At 39.9% G+C, this 22,450-nt stretch overlaps 1 protein-coding gene across 7 annotated transcripts in view; it reads left to right on the plus strand.

Annotated features, from left to right (window-relative positions):
• The window catches only part of ST3GAL6 (ST3 beta-galactoside alpha-2,3-sialyltransferase 6), a 66,773-nt gene that overhangs the window by 40,440 nt on the left and 3,883 nt on the right, over positions 1 to 22,450 (plus strand). For 4 of the 7 annotated variants that reach the window (XM_015593008.2, XM_025050100.1, XM_015593010.2 and 1 more), the window contains 5 exons: positions 1,267 to 1,370; positions 3,080 to 3,143; positions 15,970 to 16,065; positions 19,225 to 19,411; positions 19,513 to 19,650. In XM_015593008.2, coding sequence (XP_015448494.1) covers positions 1,267 to 1,370; positions 3,080 to 3,143; positions 15,970 to 16,065; positions 19,225 to 19,411; positions 19,513 to 19,650 — 589 coding nt within the window. Of the gene's footprint in view, positions 1 to 1,266; positions 1,371 to 3,079; positions 3,144 to 6,260; positions 6,368 to 8,278; positions 8,372 to 15,969; positions 16,066 to 19,224; positions 19,412 to 19,512; positions 19,651 to 22,450 lie in introns of those variants that run through there. The other 3 variants (XM_015593011.2, XM_025050101.1, XM_025050102.1) reach the window with 3 other exon arrangements.

Raw genomic sequence — 22,450 nt, forward strand, 5'->3', positions numbered from 1 at the left:
AACAGATTCTGAACTTGGACATCAACGCTGTTATACAAATGACCTTTCAAGAGTGGCTGGACCCCTGAGGCTGCTAACACTATAACAACTGAATATGGGAAACATATCATAACAGGAAGGGCTGGTCTCTCACCTGTTTCCTTAGTCTGAATACTTGGGAGTTTTTAGCTCAGCGCCAAAGATCTTAAGCTCCTGTGACTTGTCCAAGTTTAGTGGCTCCTGGGTGGCACTCCTACTCTACTGCTGTTTGTATCCATTCTGTGAAACCTCAGGGCATTCTGATCTCCACCTGCAGGTTTTAGACTAGGAAAAGGGCAAAACTGATAAAGTCAGAAAGATATGGCCCTGTGTGGAGGTTGGGGTAAAGACCAGCTCGATTTGCTCTGTAGTGTCCAGTCCTTGTAGGTAAAAATAATATTTTAATATGAGCTTTACCTGTTCCTTCGCTTTAATTAAAAAAAAAATAAAACTTTTATACTTTTCTGTTTCATAATGGTTGCAAAAGAAATAAATTGGAGTTGAAATTCATTTAATCACTTATTAAACATATGTGGCCTGCGTACTCAGTGCCAGGTGCTGAAAGTGAGAAGAAAGAGGCGCACCCTATTCTCATCAAGCTTCCTCTCTTGTCTGAGGGAATACCCTAGGTGGGGAGTACTTTTAGGACAGAGCAGGCAATAACAAGGCAAATGCTTGTGGTTCTTGTTCTTGAGTAAATAAATTTTAATGTAATGATATCAAGAGTTTAGTTCTAGCTACATCAAATTTTAATGTAATTTTTATTATAATAGCTGACAACACATATGGTATCTTTTCATTTGGGAGTAGCTTAGCATCAGTTCTTTTATTTTCTCCTATTAATTTCTTCGTTTCTTGCTGTATATGGCTAACATTTTATCACTTGGTGTTGGTTTGTTTTTAAATTTTGTTCTCCCAACCCCTGTCCTCAAAGCTGTTACATAATTTTGATTCCACAACCTAGAAAGTGTTTCCATTCGGTTTGTGTAGTTCTGTTGCATATCTCATTTTATATAATATTTAAATACCGTTTAAGATGATTTTACCTTTTGAAAAATAGGTATATAGTCATATAGTCAATATAACAATATGAATGATACGCTATAGTTGTTTTCAGTTATGACTATTTATTTACTTATTTATTTAGACATATATACATACCCACATTAAATCTAGTTAGTTGTGACTTTAAAAGCCTGCAAGTATTGTAAGCATTTGAGAAAATCATTTTTTATCCTTTTCTTCCAGGTTTTATCAGTTTCACCCTTTCCTTTGTGCAGCTGATTTTAAAAAGATTGCTTCCTTGTATGGTAGTGATAAGTTTGATTTGCCTTATGGAATAAGAACATCAGGTCAGTAATATTTTTCTTGCCCTGCCCTATTAAATATGAGTGGTGTTTGATATGAATCATATTTTTATATACTTTTAAGGCCTTTGAATCTTTCTGCTTTATAGTGATTCCTAAAGAGTATAATTTTGGGATGGGTTGAGGAGTTGATTTTAAAATATAAGTTCTTTTGAGGCAGTGTAGAATAAAAGAATTAAAAAGGTAGGTTTTTGTTAGACACTGCTTTTTACTTTTGTTTTGCCACTATTTTATTAACAAGGTCTGATGCTTCACCTTATTCCAATTTAGAATTAGCATGATAAACCCTCTGGGTTAACTTCCTCCTGATCTCCCATTTCAACTCTTAGCCTGAGTTTTATTTGATTTCATCAGCAAGCTCTAGTCCCCTTGATGCAGGACTGGGCAAATTTCCCCGAGTGGGGGTGATCAAGCCCTGCACCAAGAGAAGAAGAGGGTCCTTTGGCAGAGAGTGTAGAAAGAATTCAACGCACACGCCAAAGTTAGAGTCAAAGGGAAAGTTTATTAAAAAATGGGTAACACTCCACAGAGTGTGGTCTCCTCTCAGAGACAGAGAGTGAGAGGGACTAAGAAAGACTAGGACCGTGAGAGAGACAGAGTAATGGGTACCAAGAAAAAGACAGTGAGAGTAACTGAGAAGAAGACTGAGAGGGACTGACAAAAAGACATTGAGAGGGACCCCCTCTCAAACATTTTTTAGTTCCTGTGAGTTATGGTTTAAAGACGTTGTTTACCCATTTCCTTTGCTATGGACATGCAGTGAGGAAGGGGAAGTTGAAGAGGATGTAGCCGAGTATGTAGCATGAAAGGCCTGCTGGCAGTTCCCAGACTTTAATCCATAGGTTCCCCATGGTTTTAGCCATAGGAAATGAATGATTTTATTTGTGTAGGGCAGCCACTTAAAGACTCTGTTTTTCCTGTTTCCCCTTCAGAGGTGTGGGAAATGGGTTGTCAGCAATCCCAGCGGAATCTTCCTTTGTTCTGCAGGCATCCTCGTGGCCTGGCTGTAGGGCTGATCAGCATATTGCAGTCTCTGAATGTAGCTTGATTTAACATTTTAATTCTCTTGCCTCTTCCCTACATTACCTTGACCAATTTTTAAAATTTAATCAGTAGACATTTTATTTTTGCTAAATTTAGAGAGAATTATTCCATCTACTAATGAAGAAATACTTTTTCTTCTGCTTGATAACTGATTGACCTTACACAGGTTTATGTTCTCGATTTTTGAGAGACCCTAAAAGCCCAGGTGGCGACAAGCCTACAGTTTCCTGAGTTAGATTTTGCTTATTTAACGACTGTGTGTGTATGTGTGTGTGTGTTTTAAAAATATATTGCAGAGAATTTGATAGTGAAATAAGGTTAAACTTGCTGAATACTGATTACTGATGTCAGTTTCAGAATCATCGTATAGTGCTAATTTTGGGGTTACTTGTTTATGATTGTTTTCAGATCAAGCCTCTTATTTTTCTGGGGTTTTTGGAACGTGTCCTTAGAGCATTTACCGTTTTGAGTGTGCCTATTAAGTACCGCTGGCTAATGGCAGTGATATCATGAATTTTCACCACAGAAGAAATCAGATGCGGCCATACCAGTTGGAAAAGGGGTTTGGGGAAGGGTGGGGATAACGTGGCTTACTATCTACCTAAGAAGCCATGGTTCCTTTTATTCACAATACTCCATTTGTTTTCCAGTGGAATATTTTCAACTTGCTCTTTCAAAACTGCAGAGCTGCGACCTCTTTGATGAGTTCGATAAGTGAGTTTATTTCCTTGCTTGTGTTCAACTTTTAGTTTTGGCTACAGTGGTTCAAAATATGCACCCCTATGTGAAATGTAGTCACTGAGGAAAATTCCATAGCATCTGTGCATAACTAAAACATCTAGTAGTTATTTCTATGACACTTGAAATAAACAAACTACAAAATTAATTTAGAAGCTGCATGATTGGTTGACTCAAAAGTTTGCAGAGTGTGTTATGAGTAATGCTATTGCAAAGTCAGGACATTTTTAACCCACATTCATCTTTCCTAAGTTGTTCCTGAAGAATTAATTAACACCCCCTGTTAATCAGCTCACAGCCTCCTTCCATGGGCTGTTTCCCATGCCTTCCCATACCTCTCCGAACCTGCTCAGAAGAATCTCGTGTTTCACTTGAATGTTGGATTTCAGAAACAGCTCTCATCCTCTTATTCATTTATATTCAAGGGAAGCAAATAGTTGCTCGGAACTATATTTTCTGACTACAAAAGATAGTTTAGCTTTTAGAAAATTTTAGTGTCCAGTTAACCCCCTAGGAATTGAATCGCCACAGATCGATTTTGTAGCAAGTAGACTTATTTTACAGAGATAGATTTATTTCACAATGTTTTAAGTTACCCTTCAGAATTCAGCCTGTGGCCCAGCTGGATGATATGGGTAGTTGTAGGTGTCAGACCTCCATTAAAGAGGAAATGCACAATCTGCCTTCTTGCTCAAGAGAGCAGAGGTGCAATTTGATGGATGCAGAAATGGGCTAGTGGACAGAGATGTGAAAATGAAGATAGCATTTATAGAACAGAGTGGGAAGAGCAGTGCTAGATTTTGCCTGAGTTCATCTCACTTTTTTTCTTTTGAGGGCCCAGATTATTGAAGTGTGAGTTATGTAATATATGTTGGGTCATTTCAGTTTGTACTTGTTATAGTTTAAAACTATGCCATCAAGCTAATCTCAGTTGCAATTTTTGATAGCATATCGACAGCAACCATATATATTCTTTTCTAACCTTAAATTTTTATAGCTCTCATTTATAGACTTTTGTTTTGTGCAGATTTGGCATCTGCTTTATATTAATTCTTTCTAATTTTTACAATCACCCTGCAAAGTATGGTCAACGATCTCCATTTTTTTAAATGTTGAAAAAGAGGCTAGGCAAACATACTTACTTTGTTACGGCTGATAAATGCCAGAGCCAGGATGTGAACCTAGATAGATTTATCCAGTGCTTGGATTTCTGACTTGAGTGATAATGGATATATTTTAAATACTTGCAGCCAGTATCTGCAAATATTTAAAAAGATCCTTAGCCCTGTAAATGTGAGCTACAGCATTTTTATTTTCTTTTTGACATTCGATGTTGTTTTATATTAGTTTCAGGTGTACAACATAGTGTTTAGACATTTATATAATTTATGAAGTGATTCCCCCCCGATAAGTCTAGTACCCACCTGGCACCATACGTAGTTATTACAATATTATTGACTATATTCCTTATGCTGTACTCCCCATCCCCGTGACTATGTTGTAACTACTAATTTGTACTTCTTGAGGGTAGGGTATGTGAAAGTTTTGCTTTTGATTGTTTTTTATCTTATAACTAAATTATGCTTTATTCAGTTGGTTTCAGAGCCTCTTCTGACACAGGTGTTCACCATCTGTGTGTGTGCCTGGGCCAGGCTGTTTCCTCTCCTTGCTGACTTGGTCTTGCTGTTCCTTGCCCCCTCCCTTTGTCACTGAGAGTAACCCCCTCACCTGCCACTATCAACCCATGTCATGTACTTAGCATCTCCTGTATTTGTAGCAGTAGACTTGTTGGGACACTCCTATATTGGGAGGGTGGTGGGTGTGGGTCGTGAAGGAGAGATAGAAAACCATGGTGATTGCACAATAGTCCTTTAGTCTAAAGTTGCTAAGAGACAGAGATAGAGTTAATTTAGATCAAGAGACTTGTCAGGTGTAGAGTGAACGGAAAACATCCCTGTAAGATCCCCACAAAGTGAGCATGGTTATGTACTCAGATAGTCAACGTTGTTGAACTACTTGTTAGACGTGTGCAAACCTGTTCCCTAGAGACATCAGAAAGAGTATTTTGGAAGTAGATGATGTTGATGTAGAAATGTCCAAACTTGCAGAGAATTTTTATGAGTTTACTTGAACCAAACTGACGACATGCCGGGGAGCAAGATCACAAATGCTCCAGAGAATGGCAGTTTTGCAGCTTTTATGTTTGCATTTTATGTGTTAGAATTAAGGGAGGTAACATAGGAAAGTGCATAAAATCCACTGGTGGTAAATTAAGGAGGCAGGAGAAAACAAATTTGGGAACTCTCTAGGCTTGGATAAAAGGCAACGTGGAGAAACACATACTTCTTTTATATTGGTGGCTACAGGATAGTTAATAATTAACATTTAAAGCACATAGAGATGGTATGTGAAGAATAAGATAACTATGAGGGGTTTTGTGGTCTTGTGCTCTGGTGTCAGTGGTAACTTCCAGAAAAGAAAATTATTGTGACATTTCAAAGGTATGTTATCCTAGATGCATAAGAAAAATGGACAGAGCTTACTTCAGGTAAAGATTGACCTTTGCTAAGGAAGCTATAGCCCTGGGATGTGACTACTGTTTATGACCTGTCCAGTTAGGAATTTGTGATCAGACCATTCTTTGTACTTACATTTGGCCACTGAGCTTGACAGGCCTGCCATGTGGTTCCCCTGAGCTTGTCAGGTTTATTGCATAATCCCCATTTCATTCACAATAAGAACATATTTGTGACATTACTATCTTCTCTTTGCATATTAACTTTTGGGAGGAGTTCGCATACCATAAATTTTACCTATATTTTAAATAAGTCATTCTACCTTTGGCTGGAACCCAGTGTGCAACACAAAGAACAATACATTTTAAATATACTGCAGAAAGGCAGGCGTACTAAACTGCCTATTGCTGCCCCTGAGGCAACTAAGATTGTCCTCCAAGTGACCTTGTAGTTCTCTCATTTCTCCTCTTGGCCTGGGAAAATGCTCTAGAAGAAGCAGGTCTGAGAACAGTCCTTTCTCAAGCAGAGAATTTGGACTGCCCTTCGTGGGAGAGTCCTCCCTGATCCCCAACTGTGGGTTCTGAAGCTGGCCCCAAGTTGGAGGAGGAAGCCTATTGGCATAGGCTTGCTCGCTCCTTATTGTGGGGTCTGTAGGTCACAGAGGAGGTGCTGAGGTGGAGAGAGGTGAGATCCGCCCTTTCACGTTCTTTTTTCCTTTGGCTGTTCTCTTCACCAATACTTTATTCTCCCTCTATCCTCTTTTGTCCCTTCCAGAAAGCTTCAGACATTTTTGTTTTTGTCATTGTTTCAAATCTGAATTCTTTGATTCTACCAGATGTAATCTTAGTTTTGTTCAATTATCTTATTCAACATGTGTGATGCCCTAAATTGGGTAGATTTTACAATGAATAGTAAAATTCCAAATATTAGTTGCATTTACAAGATAGAAGTTTTCTTCTTTCTCACAGTTGTCATGTAAATGAAGTCTTCAGGTAAGCATTCCAGGGCCAGCCCAGCAACTATGAGCACATGGGGCCTCTCTATTGTGACTCTGCCATTTTTATATACACAGCTTCTTCCTTCTGGTCCACTGTGATGGCTGGACTTCCACCAGTCGCATATCCATTCTGGTCTGCAGGAAGGAGGAAGGGCATGCTCCATCCATTGAGATTTGCCTTCTTCTCTCAAGACAGATCCCAGAAATCACATATAACACTTCATTACATTCAGTGATGTGCTGGAGCCGGTTGGTACCAACTCGTGAAAGCTTTAGCTCTTCCCAAATCTGTGTTCAGTGCCATCAGGGTGGAAGCTTGAAATTACCCATGGTGGGATGATTTATACCATGGAAATTAGCAAACATTACAAACCAGGGCTTCCCCCATCGTCTTCCTCCCTCCTAACGAGAACTGGTTGTTAAACATTTGCTAGCCATCAATGATTATATCCTGTTGACTAGGAATATAATCACAAGGTAACACCTAGATATAAGGTGAATTGGAAAATGTAGCCTTTATTCTACCGGGCTGTGTGCTCATCTTTAAAAAAATAAAAGGAGTCCTAGTTTAATGGACAAAGTAAACATGATTATTGAGGGGCAACTAGCAGTTGTCATTAGTATTCTCCACCGTTTTCCTAAGTCCCCACCTGTTTCTGTGCCTGGTAAAGGTCAGGATTCTAAAGTGAGTTACTATGTAACTCTATAACAACATAGCTCAGTGCTTGAAGCAGCCAACTGTGGTTTCTCTCTTGGAGAATTGATATCCTGTGCAAGCTGTGAAAACATATTGGTGCTGTAAATCATTTTGGAGTGGCGTCTCTTATGGAGGTCTTATTTATGCCATATTTATAAGGTAATGGTAGTAAAGTAACTCTGAGGCAGAGGGAACCTTTTTCTAAAGTTAATACGATGAAGAATTGGGGCCAGAAATGAAGAGGGAAGGGAACAGAAGTGTATGTGTTTAGCCATAACACTCTGTGAAAGAACCCTGGAGTTGTAACAAATCCATGCTTGTTCTTTGCTCTACCTCCTCCTTTCCCCCTCCAAAAAACCTCAAAACCCACATCGGTTCTTTGGTTACCGAATAATAATTATAATAATTTGCCTCCCTCCTTATAATCACATCTGTTAGCAAAACATTCGTATTATAGAAAATTGCCTTTCCCCCGAATTTTGTCACAGGAGTTCTCTCAGTTTTCTGTGAAAAGCTGATACCATACATTAGGACACGTGCTTACCCCTTTTATTTTATTATTTTATTTATCTTTTTGGTATGTGTTTTTAACAGAAAGTGTAATCGTGGGATTTTTCCTTTATGTTCTTTCTGCATTTCTCTCCTGAGTGCTGGCCCCGTGGGTTGGAGTAGGGTAAATGTTGGATTGTTCCCTAAAGAATCCTAATTATCTAAGCTAACCTGTCCTTGCTGTGTTGCGTGGACTGAGGGTCAGACCCAGAAGCAAATTAGTGAAGTCATAGAGGTGGTCAGAGCAAGGAGGGATGGAGATTATCTAGTCCCACCCCCTCATTTTAAAGATGAGAAAACAGAGGTCCAGAGATTACTTAAAGTCATAGTTAGGAGGCCTCTGGACTTCTACCATTCTCCAGTTCCTCCCTTCACATTTTAGCAAGCAGAGAAAAGACAGGAAAGACTGCACAATTGAACATCTTAAACAGCATCATCTGAAGAGGTAAGGGCAAGAAAATTCTGGAATTGTGAATTCTTTTGGTTATATTTTTTAAGATTTCCAGAGCAACAAATTTCCCCCTGTTTTTGAATATAGCTTATGCTGTTATCCTTAACTTCAAACCTGTCTTACCAGATGGTCTTTAGTACTTTTACAGGGTTAAACTAAAACATCTCCAGGGTACATGTGTAAGTTCATTGAAAACAGATATATGTTAAATAGAGTTCTTTTTTTCCTCTTAAAGATACATGATCATGATAGACTCTTCTTGGAACACATACTACAGAAGAATACTTTTTCTTTCCTCAACTCTCACTCACCCCGAAGGTCATGCATAGTAAATGTGCCATTTGGCCTTCGCTCTGATTCTGCCTCTGAACCAGCTGATCCTAAATATGGCAAAGAGAAAAAGTCTCAAAGAAATGTTGACAACCATTTTTTTAAATTGAGGTGAAATTCACGTAACATAAAACAAACCATTTTAAAGTGAACAGATCGGTGGCATTTAGTATATTCACAATGCCGTGCTAGCCACCACCTCTAGCTCTTCTAAACAACAACATTTTAAAGCGATTTTTCATCTTATGTTTTTCTTTTTGTGTTCCTCCTTTTATGGAAATGCTCAGACCAGGACTTTGGCAGCAGAGGAGTGATAACAAGGCTGTTAGAAAAGGAGTACTTGCAAGATAGGTGGTCTTTTTCTGGTAGTGGGGAGAGTGAGGAGATGGATGGTCATGGGCCATCTAATTAGAGGGATTGGCGCTTGTGAAAAAAAGCACTAACTGCCCTGCCACCTTGGGCAAGTTTTTGAGCTTCTGAACCTTGGTTTTATGTAAAAGAGGGGGGTGGAACTCTACGTGCATATTATACCAAAGTCAATTTTAATAGTTAAGAGTTAAGACCGTGTAACCAGTGTACAATCATTAAGTCAGTGTAACCAGGGAAACCGGGTGAAGGGTACACAGGACTTTTCAGAACTATTTTACAACTTCCTGTGAGTGTCGAATTATTTCAAAAGAGTAAGCTTAAATTGAAAACATATGTCCACACAGGACATATACATGAATATTCATAGCAGCATTATTCGTACTCTCCCTAAAGTGGGAACGACCCAAATGTTCAGTGGCTGCTGAATAGATAAATTAACCATATATCCACACAACAGAATATTAATCAGTCATAAAAAGGAACGAAGTGCTGATTCATGCTACACTATGGATAAAGCTTGAAAACATTAGCATTATGATGATAAACGAAAGGAGCAGTTGCAAAAGACCACATATGATATCACTCCACTTATATGAAATAGCCAGAATAGACAGAGATCAAAAGGAGATAAGTGGTTGCCAGAGACTGGGCTGAGGGGGAGATGGAGAGTGCCTGCTACTGGAGTTTCTCTGTGGGGTGATGAAATGTTCCGAATTCGATGGTGGTGATTGTTGCACAGCTTAGTGAATATGCTAAAACTCACTGAATTTTATTATTTATGATGGTGAATTTTATGGCCTGTAAATTATATTTCAATTTAAAAAAGGCTTTAGAAAAACAGGGATGGTGGAGGTGACCTCTAGTTTCCTTTCTAGATTCTGCAGTACTTTGCTCAGAGGGCACCATGAGGCCATGCCTAGAACAAACCATCTCTAGTTCTTTTTGTCATTTTATCTATATGCTGCTGCTGTGGATTTCTCGGGACTTGGGTTCCTCTCTTTGTTCTCTAGCACAGCTCACAAAGAGTGGCCATGCTTCACAAACTTCACTAACGACTGAGGATACTTCAAGGGAACTGCATCACAAAAAAGCAGTTCTTAAAATGTACCAGTGTTGCAAGGCCCTGACCCCTCTCGCCCGTCCGTGTGTGTAGCTCCTTAGCACTAGCTTGCACCCTGGGCCCGGGGCTTGCTGCTTCTCCTAAGTGGGAGCACATCCTCCTATAGCCAGAGGAGCAGAAACCCTGAATCACAAAACGTCAGCTCTCACTTAAAAGGCATGAACTAGCTCCCCATCCTAACCGCCAACATCACATTCTGGAAGCATGCCAGATTCTGTGAAGAATGCTTTAGTCCTTGTATAGCTGGTTGTAGAGTGACTAGACACAAACATCTTACCTAACGGAAGCATCAGTGTTAAGTCATTTGCCTGCTCAGTGGATGGGGACTTGTGAAAGCTGCCCAGTTGCTCAATCAGGCAGAACCCATTATGTTGGCATCAGCAGAGCTGGGGCAGATTAGCAACCAGCCAGGGTGGGAGCATAGCCTTGGACAACTTAAAAAAGAAGAAGACTTATACATTAGTAGTGTATTTATTAAAAAGAACCTGAGCCCCGTTAGGGATATCAGTGTCTGCATCGCTACTCGGGACCCCCTGCTGGTTTGCAGGGTTTCTTTACACAGCAGCATTTCCAGCCAGGATGAAAACTTGAGGGCGGGGGTGGGGAGGAAGTTGCGATTCAACAAAGTGAGTCATATGTGGTATAGAGGCAAGAGCAGCCACTACCTGTTTTGTAGCAACTACTGTAGTTGTTGAGAAGAGCTACAGAAACCATGATACACATGCTGGCGAAAGTGGCCTTGTGCAACACAGAATAACAACATTCAAGACCTCAGTGATTGCCTTACTTCACAAAAGGGCAAACTGAAGTCCGAGGTTAGGTCACTAGGTCAGAGTCCAGAGGTGCCGAATGGGGGAGCCAGAATTAGTCGTCAGGTCTCTACCCTCAGTCCATTGCACAGTGTTTTAGGATTTTTGGGCTACAAATACAATCTTCCTGATTAAAATTGATTTAAACAGAGCAGACCTTTATTTCCTGTACTTCATAGTTATGTGGTTTTTGGGTCTGCAGGTTTATGGTTCTAGCTTGCAGGGTGGGCTGTGTATGGCTACACACACTGGATTGTACAATTCCAAGGAGTAGCAATTCACACATCTAGTAACCCTATAGTTGGACTGTATACAACCTGCACATCTGTATGGAGTAGCTCTGGTTATGAGATTGAATTAGTGGCTTAGTGACGTCAGGGCAGCTTCTGTGTGGCTGGCTCTCTTTGCCTTTCCCTATTAATTGCAAGACGATTATAGCTGCTCTTACTTTATGTCATTACATGTCCACATTTAAGCAAAAAGGAAGGGGTGGATAAAAAGAAAGTGTTCTGCTCAAACTTACTAGGAGTAAAATCTTTCCAGAGCATCTAATGAACTTCTCTAATATCTTATTGCCCCGGGGGTGGGTCATGTGGTCACCTCTAGACCAACTATTGGCAGAGGGATGTAGTCACCATTGTTAGGCTTATGAAAGCAGGGCCCTGCTAGCAAGTCACAAGGGGTAATGGGTGTTGGAAATATACCTGGTGGGATCTGCCATAGATTTTACACTTAAGATGGAGCGATTTATTTTAATACATATAATGCTGCTAAAGGGAAAAATGAATGTTAGAAACAATTCAGAAAAGAAGACAGATGATAGGTAATTTGAAATGGGCAATTCAAGTTGATGTTTTCCTCAGCATAAGGCAGTGACTTCTGGATTTGCCTGACTTGATGAGAAACATGCCTTTTCTCTGGGGGAAGTGTATTCTCTTACCATTATGGCTTCAGCAGCTTTCCACATTTCCCATTAATGGGTTCAAGCACTCTGGAATGGCTTTGTTTTCTGGGTGAGTGGTTTGGAGCATGTGCATTTCCCTGCCTGTTTCTAGGGTGGGGGAAGGAAGAACAGATACTGCTTCTCTAGACATTAAGTAGGAAAATGACCACCACACTTAGTATAACAACCAAGCCGATTTCTAAAATGCGAAGCCTGTGAATCAGGAAATTTTAGGTTAGAGGTTCCAACCCTTGGGTTGCAGACCGATACTGGTCCATGGCGTGTTAGGAACCGGGCCTCACAGCAGGAGATGAATGGCAGGCGATCCAGCAAGTGAAGCCTCTTCTGTATTTGCAGCCACTCCCCACTAGCATCGCCTCCTCAGCTCCACCTCAGATCATCAGGCCTTACATTCTCATAGAAGCACCGGTCCTTGGTGCCAAAAAGGTTGGAGACCGCTGGATTAGAGGATACGGAAATATAAATGATACTATTTTGCCCTCTAGGGCTTCACAGTTTATTGCAGCTACTTGTGCATGAAAGTTAATTAAATATGGTGAAGTTATACAGTCACTCAAAGGAAACTGGAAGTTACACCTAACCTAAGGAAGCAGGGAAAGCCAGGAGCTTAGACCAGGTGGATTAAACCAAGGAGACGATGAATCACCTCTTTGTTAATATTAGGGTAGCTGCAGTGAAGAGGGAAGCAGTGATTATGAGGTGTGTGTCAGACCCTGTATTGGTGCCGTTATGTCTTTGGTCCCAGAGCCATGGAGGCACTGTGAACACAAGCCGAATGAGGGTTTATTGCCAAAGAATAGTCCTAGGGATACTCCCCAAACTTTCTAGTGTGAAATGTGATCCTCAGAGAAATATGTGGGCCTGCATATCCCTTACCAGGAGGAATAGGTTAATTTCATTGACAAGATTTCCTTTCAGAGGCATTGGCAAACTTTTTATGTGGCAAAGGGCCTTCCCTCCTTCTACCTGCTTCCTACAAAGCTGAGAGGGAAGAAAAGAGAAAGTGAAATTCCTAAAAATGTGGTGACTGTTGAACTGTAAAACATCTTTAGACTTGGACTTCTTTTGAATGAAGTAGTATCCATAAGATTTTTTTTGATTTTCCCCAAGTCTTTGAACCTGTTGGGACCGTAAGCAGGAGGGAAGTTGGGTGGGAGGAACGACCCTCTCTCTGAGCCTGATCCTTGGGGCTCCCTCACTTTTTTCTTGGCTGGAAGGCTTGGTAGGGCCTGTGAGAGGAGGTCCAGGACCTTGAGTCTGAGTGAAGAGCAGAGATGGGACATATTGTGTGACAGATGGTAGCTTCTCTTATCATGATGCTTTTTTGGCCACACGTGATCGAGGGCTTGGTGACCAGCTGTAATCCAGCTGGATACAGATAACACTGAGGGGGACTCCTGTGAACACTAATGTTCAGCCTGTCAGTTCATTGCTGAGCAGTGATTATGCAACTGGCTGTGTCTGGAACTGGGCTTGAGTTAACCTCTTACTGGTGGCAGCTTCAGAGATAAAGTCTGTGGGTTGGGAGTCCTTTGTTGAGACTCCAGGATAAGAGTCTTTGCTCTCAACCCTGCCCTCGCCTGTTTGCTTATGTTGGAATCAGGCAGCCTGGGTTCAGCTGGGAACCCTGAGCCAGGGTGGATGCTGTAGCCCTGGGGAACCTGAGCTCAGGGCAAGGCTGCCTTCATAAGGGAGAGGGTTAGTTTAGCTGCCATAATTATAGATATTCCTCCTCCACTCCTATGCAGGTTACCTCATAGGGACAGGGCTATTATTTATTTCTAGCTGCTTCCTCCCAGCTTGCTTATCATTGCACTGGGGGGATGGAGCCAGCTTCAACTTCAGTCCCTAATCTGCATTAAGCTGATGCCGAACTTATGGAAGAAAAGGTCAAGCCGGCTGTGTGGGAATTGCCCCATACTATAGAGCATTCATGGGATGGATCTGGTGAGGATGATGCAATATTCCTGGAGAGGAAGTGGTTTCGAATGTTTACCAGGGCTCTCATCTTTTCATACCTACCACCTGGCTGTAGAGGAGAACACCTTTGATGAAGTTTTCTTCTTGGAATTAAGGATTAATGTCAAGCTTGCATATAAAAGCATCTGGAGGTGTTACTTTCATACTTAGAGAGAAAGAGATTAGAAAAAATAAACATCTGTAGAGCACATGGTGACCTATCATGATAAGAGGTTTTGGACAATGTCTTCACCCCACCCCCTCCCCACAGTCCCTGCCACCTGTGACACTCTGGATCTTGCTTTTGTAACAAAGTAAACACTGATTTACTTTTTTTTATTTTAATTTTTTATTATTTATTTATTTAAAAAAGATTGTTTATTGGGGTAACATTGGTTAATACAATTATATAATTTTAAGGTGTACATTATAATTTAACATCTGTATATTCATATGTGCGTTTACCACTTAAAGTCCAGTTTCCTTCAGCTACCATATATTTGACCACCTTTACCCCGTCCACCTACCCTCTACCTCCCCCTACCTTCCCTCTGGTAACCACCTGTCCACTGTCCATGTCTATGAGTCTCTGTTTGTCCTGTTCCTTTGTTGCTTTTAGGTTTATATCCCGCATATAAGTGATATCATGTGGTTTTGAACTTTTTCTGTCTGGCTTATTTTGCTTAGCATGATTATCTCGAGGTCCATCCATGTTGTTGCAAATGTCAGTATTTCATCTCTTCTAATGGCTGAGTAATATTAGTAGACACTGATTTAAACATGACTCTTTAGTTTGGGGAACTAAGAGTCCCGTATTAAAACATGTAAAAAATGTTCTTAAGAACTGTAAAGTGTTAAAAACTTATCAAATAAATAGATGGGCTAAACATATTCTAAGTGAAAAAAAGTAAACAACGCATATAGAAATGTGTGCATCGTCTCTTCTTAACCTGACAGGGCCAATGCGTGGCTCTTTTCAGTGGTTCCTGTACTTCATATTCTGTTTAAATATGCTACAGCATGTGCACCATTTTGCTACTCATTAATTTCCTAAGAGCCTTACAGCCTAGAGGTCATCTGGTCTGCTGCTTTCCTGGTTCTTAGAGAAACATTTTTTTTCCCCTCTACTTCCATGTCATGAGGGCCCTGGAAGGGCAGTCTCTGTGGCCCTCTGTAGTTTTATCCCCTAGAGGAAAAGAACGATCTGTTCTGTCATTTCTCCAGGCCTGTCCAGGTAGTGGTGAGAACCTGGAGACAGACAAGCCAGGCCGTAGTTGCTGAAAGCTGATGGTACACAATCTGTGATCCTAGGCTGAACCCAACCGGCAACAGGAAGTTCCACTTCGTGTCCTACTTTAAAGCTCTTTGCTAGGAACACAAAGTGAATTCTTAGTTTGTATTGGTTAAGCTCCAAGGACCAGTACATGTTGGAGAATTGAAGTGAGCATGGTCAGGTACAAGGAAGCTGCACTTTCACCACCTGATTCCAAATTGTCCATCTCCACTCTTAAACAAGATACAGCAGTAACCCAGAGCTAGAATTTCAGGGGAATGGGTAATGCTGGTAAAAAATGTACACACAAGTAATGCAAAACACACTTGTATTGATATTAACATGCAGAATCCTTTGTCGAAGAGTGTTTTTGTAGTCCAAAGATTTAGACCCAAATTGTATTCAGAGTTCTATTTGGAGTATGTATGACTTTAAAATGTTACCTAATGGTTTTCCGAACCTCTTTCTTCATTTATAAAATGAGACTATCAGGCTTACTTATCTAAGTGGATGATTGTGAGAATTAAATGAGGGAACATGTATGGGCTGATAGAGTTAATAGTTGCTAACAATGATACACTTCCTATGGAATGTTATTTCTCGAACCTTGTATTTTTCTAATATGTCTCTAGACCTATAAGTCACAATTCATTCTTTTTTCTTCTTATGCAAAAAGTAAAATTTGGCTTAAAAGTATGAATGGGTTCTTAGAATCACTCCGTTTTGTAATAGATGGCTCAATTTCTCACCTGTTCTTTTACCCAACAGTGTGCCATGTAAAAAGTGTGTCGTGGTTGGTAATGGAGGAATTTTGAAGAATAAAACATTAGGAGAAAAAATTGACTCCTATGATGTAATAATAAGGTAAATTTCTCATTTGCTAAACTGGCATTGTTTCAAAAGAACGTGGTTTCCTACTTTAGTACAGCTGTGTTTATAAGGAAGACGAGTCGCTTTGATATTTTTAAGTACATTACACAACCTTGTCTCTCCATTGTTGACTAGAATAAGCCTAGATTTCAGTGCATTCATTTAGCACATATTTATTAGGTCCCTTTGATATGCCAGGCACAGTTCTAAACACAGGGGATATAGCAGTAAATAAGAACAATGTTCATGTTTCCTGTGGAGCTTATATTCTAACGAAGGGAAGAAAACAGTGATTAAATAAACAGGGAAATATAATAATAAATGTCATACAATTAAAAAATATATGCTAGAGAATGATTGCGTGGCTAATTTAGGACGGATGACCACTTTGAAGAGACATCTAAGCTGGACTCAGTGACCATACAATTCTAGCCATGTGAAGATTTAGGGAAGAGTGACGGAGGCAGAGAGAAGGTTTCCTGCAGGTCCTCGGGAAGATATGATCGTGGGTTTGAGAGCAGCTTTAAGAAAACCCGTGAGGTAGAAGGGCAGGATTGGGGAGAGAGGTGCAATCAGAAGCTGAAGAGGTGGGCAGGGAGCAGGCTGTGTAAGCTGGGGTTAGACTTCGTAAGCGAGGACTAGAGCTTGGATTTTATTTTAAGTACAACAGAAAACTTTTGGAGATTTTCAAGCAAGAGAGTAATTTGATCTGGTTATCTTTAAAATATTCTGGCTGTGGCATGGACAATGGAATATGAGGGACAGAGGCGAAAATGAGGAGGCCAGTTAGGTTGCTGTATCCAGGTGGATGATGGTGGCTTGGAATGGGATTATTATGGCAGAGGAGGTAGGTGGATAGATTGAGACATGTTTTAGAGATATTATTATCAGTATTTGTTGACATATTAGTTGTGAGCAGAGATGGGAATAAAGGAACCAAGGAAACCTCCTAGGTTTTCAGCTTGAGAAATTGGCTGGATAATGGTACCATTTATTGAGTTGGGAATACTAGGGTAGAACAGGTTTAGAGGAGAATCTAGATTTCTGAGTGAACATGTCAGATGCTTGTTAGATTTGCAGTGGATAAGTCAGTAGGCAGTTGGATAAACAGGTTAAGGTCTTGATGGGAACAGCCTATGAGCTGTATTTAAACCATGGACTAGGTGAGATTTCCCAGGGAGAAACTGAGAGAGAAAACAGGGCCCAGGACTAAGGCTTAGAGTAGTCAACACTTAAGAGGTTGTTAAAGAAAAAGGAATACAAGAGATGCAGAAATTCACCAGGGAAATAGGAAGAGTCAGAAGGTGATCACAGAAGCCAGAGAGAGAACAGTGTTTTAAGACAGAGGGAGGAATCAACCATGGCCAATGCTACTGAGAGGTCATACAAGATAAGAAGAGTTCACCATTGAATTGACAACTTCAAGTTCATTGACACTGTTGACAAAAGCAGAGTTAGAAACACATAATGTGTGGAGAAGCCCAACTGGAGTGGGTTGAGAGAATGACAGGTGAGAAAGTGGAGAAACCAGTTTATGCAGCTCTTGAGGAATTTTGATGGGGAGTTGGGAAGTGAGATGGTAGCCAGAGATGATTATGGAATCACAGGATTTTGCTTTGTTTGCTTTTGTAATGGTAGATTCTAGAGCATATTGGTATACTGATGGAAATGAATTGCCGTGATAAAGAAAGAGGGGAATGAGGTCCAGAGCACAGGTGTTGATCATCTATAGTGGAAAGGAAAACTTAATAGCACTTGAAATGACTCAATGTTGTGCCCACGGCTTTTTCCAACAAGAGCTTGCTGTAGTTCTAGGTGATCAGATTTTAGACAGCTATAGGTAAAGAAATTTGTGTCTCAAAATTGTTTTGTGGGTAAATTTTCACAGCTTCGTAAACATGGATAATTAACAGAAAATAAAGTGACCTCACTATGCAGAAACGCGGGTAAATTTGTAACCTGGCAAAACCCTCATGCACTGCCAGGTCATCCTAATGCACTGCCCAGTGTGAAGCATTCCCACTTTTCAAAAGATTATTCTAGCCATCCCAACATACACAAACTTACCCCAGGTGATGACCTTTTGTCGACCTTTCAATGAGAAAACAGAAATGTCCTAATTTTCCCACCGCTCCATTTTATGTGCATTAGGATGACCTGGCAGTGCATGAGGGTTTTGCCAGGTTACAAATTTACCCGCGTTTCTGCATAGTGAGGTCACTTTATTTTCTGTTAATTATCCATGTTTACGAAGCTGTGAAAATTTACCCACAAAACAATTTTGAGACACAAATTTCTTTACCTATAGCTGTCTAAAATCTGATCACCTAGAACTACAGCAAGCTCTTGTTGGAAAAAGCCGTGGGCACAACATTGAGTCATTTCAAGTGCTATTAAGACTGTCGTACATTACACAGAGTCAGTGGCAAAGGGTAAAACAGTATTTATTCTCCCAGAGGACACTGTTTTGGAAACAAAGCATTCCTTTTAATAGCATGCCTTCACAGTGTGTGCATAAATAGTGCATGTCTAAGTTTGAGCATACACAAACTCAACAATAGATCCTTTGTGGTTCTTCAGTTCACTCTAGCAATAGACATTCATTTGGTTGTGGTTGGGTACATCCCAGCAATTTTACATTGTTAATTTATTTCAGAGTGTAACAATTTTGATGGGTCTTCACCTTAAATGTGACTCTTGCCAGTCAGTCACTTAGACACACGTCCATATGCTACATGATTATGAAACTTTGGGCAAGTGACTCTTTCTCTGGACATCAGGGCTTTACCTGTAAATCCAAGGGGTTTTGTTGAGATTTCATCCACGTTCTCTTTTAACTCTAGTGTTTTGTGGTTCTTAAGTTCCCATTTGTTTTATTTAGCTTTCAGTTTTCGTGGAGGTAAGACTAAATGACTAGTGACCCCACAATTAATTTTCAAATACGAACAGAAGTTTCTGCCTTTGATCAAACAGCTATTTCATGAAAGGGAATTATTTCCTTGGTTGTTATGTGTGAATGATTGATTGCTTCATGTCTTTAGAACACTGGATGTTTAGAACACTGATGATGTTTGTCCAACTTTGAAACCTTTGAGTATTGTGATGGAAATGGCTCACTTGGTCTACATATTTTGTGTGTTTTACTATCCACAGAATGAATAGTGGTCCTGTTTTAGGACACGAAGAGGAAGTTGGGAGAAGGACAACCTTCCGACTTTTTTATCCAGAATCTGTTTTTTCAGATTCCAAACACAATGATCCAAATACTACAGTGATTCTCATTGCTTTTAAGCCACACGATTTAAAGTGGCTGTGGGAATTGTTGACAGGTGGCAAAATAGTAAGTCGGCAAAATTGATCTGCCTTTTAATTACCTTCAGGTTTTTTTTTCTTTTTGAAAAGACAACCACAATGGTTTATTTTCTATATTCTTTATTTCAGAACACTAATGGTTTTTGGAAGAAACCAGCCTTAAACCTGATCTATAAACCATATCAAATCAGAATATTAGATCCTTTCATTATCAGAACAGCAGCTTATGAACTACTTAATTTCCCGCAAGTGTTCCCCAAAAACCAGGTACGTATTTTCCTTTGTACTCTTTCAAACTAAAGATCTGGCTGGAGGAGGATAGAGGAACATTGGCGGGTTTGGAAAGTGAGAACCACAACTCAGAAGGTGGCTTCTGAGGGCCTTGTCTGAGTTAGTAAAATTAGATATCTGGATATTATCTTTGTTTTTCAGGTTGCAAAGAAGAGCCTTAAGTGGAGGCTTTTTCCTGCCCTTGTGAGGCCCTTCTGGGGTCTCCTTCTGCATGCCGAAATGGCTCAACCTCATCTTCAGTGTGCTGAAGTGGGGGTGGGGGTGGAGGTTAGGGGGTTGAGGGACAGGCTGTGTTCAGAGTAGCAAGACTGGTTTCAGGACAAGTGCAGCTTAAAAAGAATGGTCTGAAGCAATCTGTGATAGCAATATCACAGGAAAACTAGAAGAAAGGTGAGAAGTAGTCCAGAAATATTTCTGCGGTCACAGAGGAGACACTGGCACTGAATTCTCAGAAAATGGTAGTTACAGCAATACTGACAGTTCTTGATGTTTTAAATTTTTTGGTTAAAAGGAATCTTATTGACTTTGACTTTTGTTTGTCTACATTCTCTAGAAAACAATAATGTCTAGATCTGCACAGTAGCAGAGATGTTTTTCATTTGAAGCTTGAGTAACCATATACCATGATATCTCAGCTGAAATGAGGATTTTTTCTCTTTTTGTAAACATGGAAAATCCCTAGAAAGACAAATCACGTATCTTTTCTTTAGCATGCTAAAAAAAACTGAAAGTATTACACACTTAAAATCAACTTACAAAAGATTAAAAAAAGACATCCTTCTCTTCCTTCAGTAACGCACATTATCTCCCAAGTTTTTTTGCCTTTCATATCCTTCTAGACTATTTTCTATGCATTTACAAACACATACACTTTTTGTTTGTTCAGTACAATTGCGATTATACCATAGGTATTGTTCTGCTATTCCCTCCCCCATTTAATGATTCCTCTATTTAGAGACATTTAGGTTTCTATCCAGCTTTTTCCTCTTTAACATAGAAATGCATGTGCTTATAGAGATTTTCTGCACACTGGTGTGATTTCTGTAGGATAGATGTCAGAAAATGGAATTCCCAAGTCAAAAAACATAAGTATTTTAAAATTTAAACCCAATTTCTTAGTAATCTTCGGAGGAAAAGACAGCTTCCGAATGTGTTCTATGTCTTTTCAGCTCTAAGTAGTTGAGATCAGATTTCCCTCTTGCCTTTTGTTTTAGGTAGTGTCTTTAACTCCAAAAGCACAGGAAGACCCTGATCTTACTTAGAGATGGTACAAGAATTAGTTGTAACTAAAGTTCTAGCAGACTATGATGTCCCAGAAGCCAAATGAGGACACAGCTGTATTTCAGAGAGGTCACCCATGTCAGATGCCATCCAGAGGTTGAGCACAAATAAACAACCCTGGTTCTGGAAACGTGGAGGTTATGTTTGTGATATGGACAAGAATAAGAAAGGAAGAAAGCCTGTTTGAATTGGATTAAAGAGAACATGGTACACAAGCAAGTGGAGGCAAGTCTTTAATGAAGTTTTGCTAGAAAAGGGAGCAGAGAAATGGTTGGAAGAGAACATGGGATCAAGGAAAGTTGCTTTTTTTTTTTTTTTTTAAAAGATGTGTTTGTATGCTGAAGAGAAATATTGATGAAGAGGGGAGAAAGTAGATAATTGTGGAAGATAAAGGAGTTGAGAAAACAGAAGGGATAAATATAGAGTACTAGTGGAGAGGTTGGCTGTAGGTAGAAACGGGCATCTCATACATGAAAGAAGAGCACTGAAAATATGGGTAAAGATGAAGGTAGATTTGGAGTTGGGAAGATGATGTAGTTCTTATGCTTCTTGTGTGACTGCTTCTATTTTCTTAGACAAATGAGTTAAATTGTTAAAGCAGGGAGGAGGCTAGGGCTGTTGGAGGATGGAACAGTATAAAATTATCTTTGAGAGTAGGAATGGAAATATACTAGGGGAATGTAATTAGATTGCTGGACCTACTAAATGCCCACTTGAGACTTTGGTCATAAATGTAATGCGTGACCATGCAAGTATGTTGTTTTCTCTTGCTCTGTGTTCTGCTGCTTGGGTGTGTGTTTAACCAGGATTAAGATTCTGTCAGGTGATAGATAATACAGGTTCTGTGGGTGATAGGTATGGAAGAAAATTGAAGGTCTCCATAAGGGAATGATTATAATGAAGTCTTCTGAGGTGTGATGAAAGGGAGTATGGGACATGAAGTCGTATAGGAGAGGGGAAAAGCGTTGAGATCAGTTAGGGTGGATGACTCCTAGGTTTTTAACCCAACCATTAACTTTCTTCTCTAGCAAATGGCGGAGGCTTGTGGTGGGGTCACAGTAGTCATGGGGTAAAGGAAAACTTGTACAAAAACCTGTTAGGCTTCCAGATGAGCTTGTCTCCTGCTGTCTACTCGATTTTATTGTGCTTTTTTTTTTTCTTTTCCTCAAAATCATAACATGTAATTTCCATGGGATTTGTAAGAAACATTTAATCAAAAGGAAATCTTGAATTGTTAAAAGTTTAAGATATATTTTGTTTGACTTTAAAAGCCATCCTACTCAGAATGAAAACTTTGAATGCCAAGACCCTCATCAAATATCTATTATAGCGTTTTTGAAATATATGTATATGTGAAAGGGGTATGTGATTTAAAAAAAAAAAATGATGATACAGTTGAGATTGTGACGTTACTATGTATACATCCGGAATCTTTGTTTTCTAGTTAGGTCCTTACCAGTACAATTTATCACTGAAGTTAGTTGGTTAGTCTTTC

This window comes from Pteropus alecto, unplaced genomic scaffold (genome assembly GCF_000325575.1).
Source record: "Pteropus alecto unplaced genomic scaffold, ASM32557v1 scaffold164, whole genome shotgun sequence".
NCBI classification, from domain to species: Eukaryota; Metazoa; Chordata; class Mammalia; order Chiroptera; family Pteropodidae; genus Pteropus; species Pteropus alecto.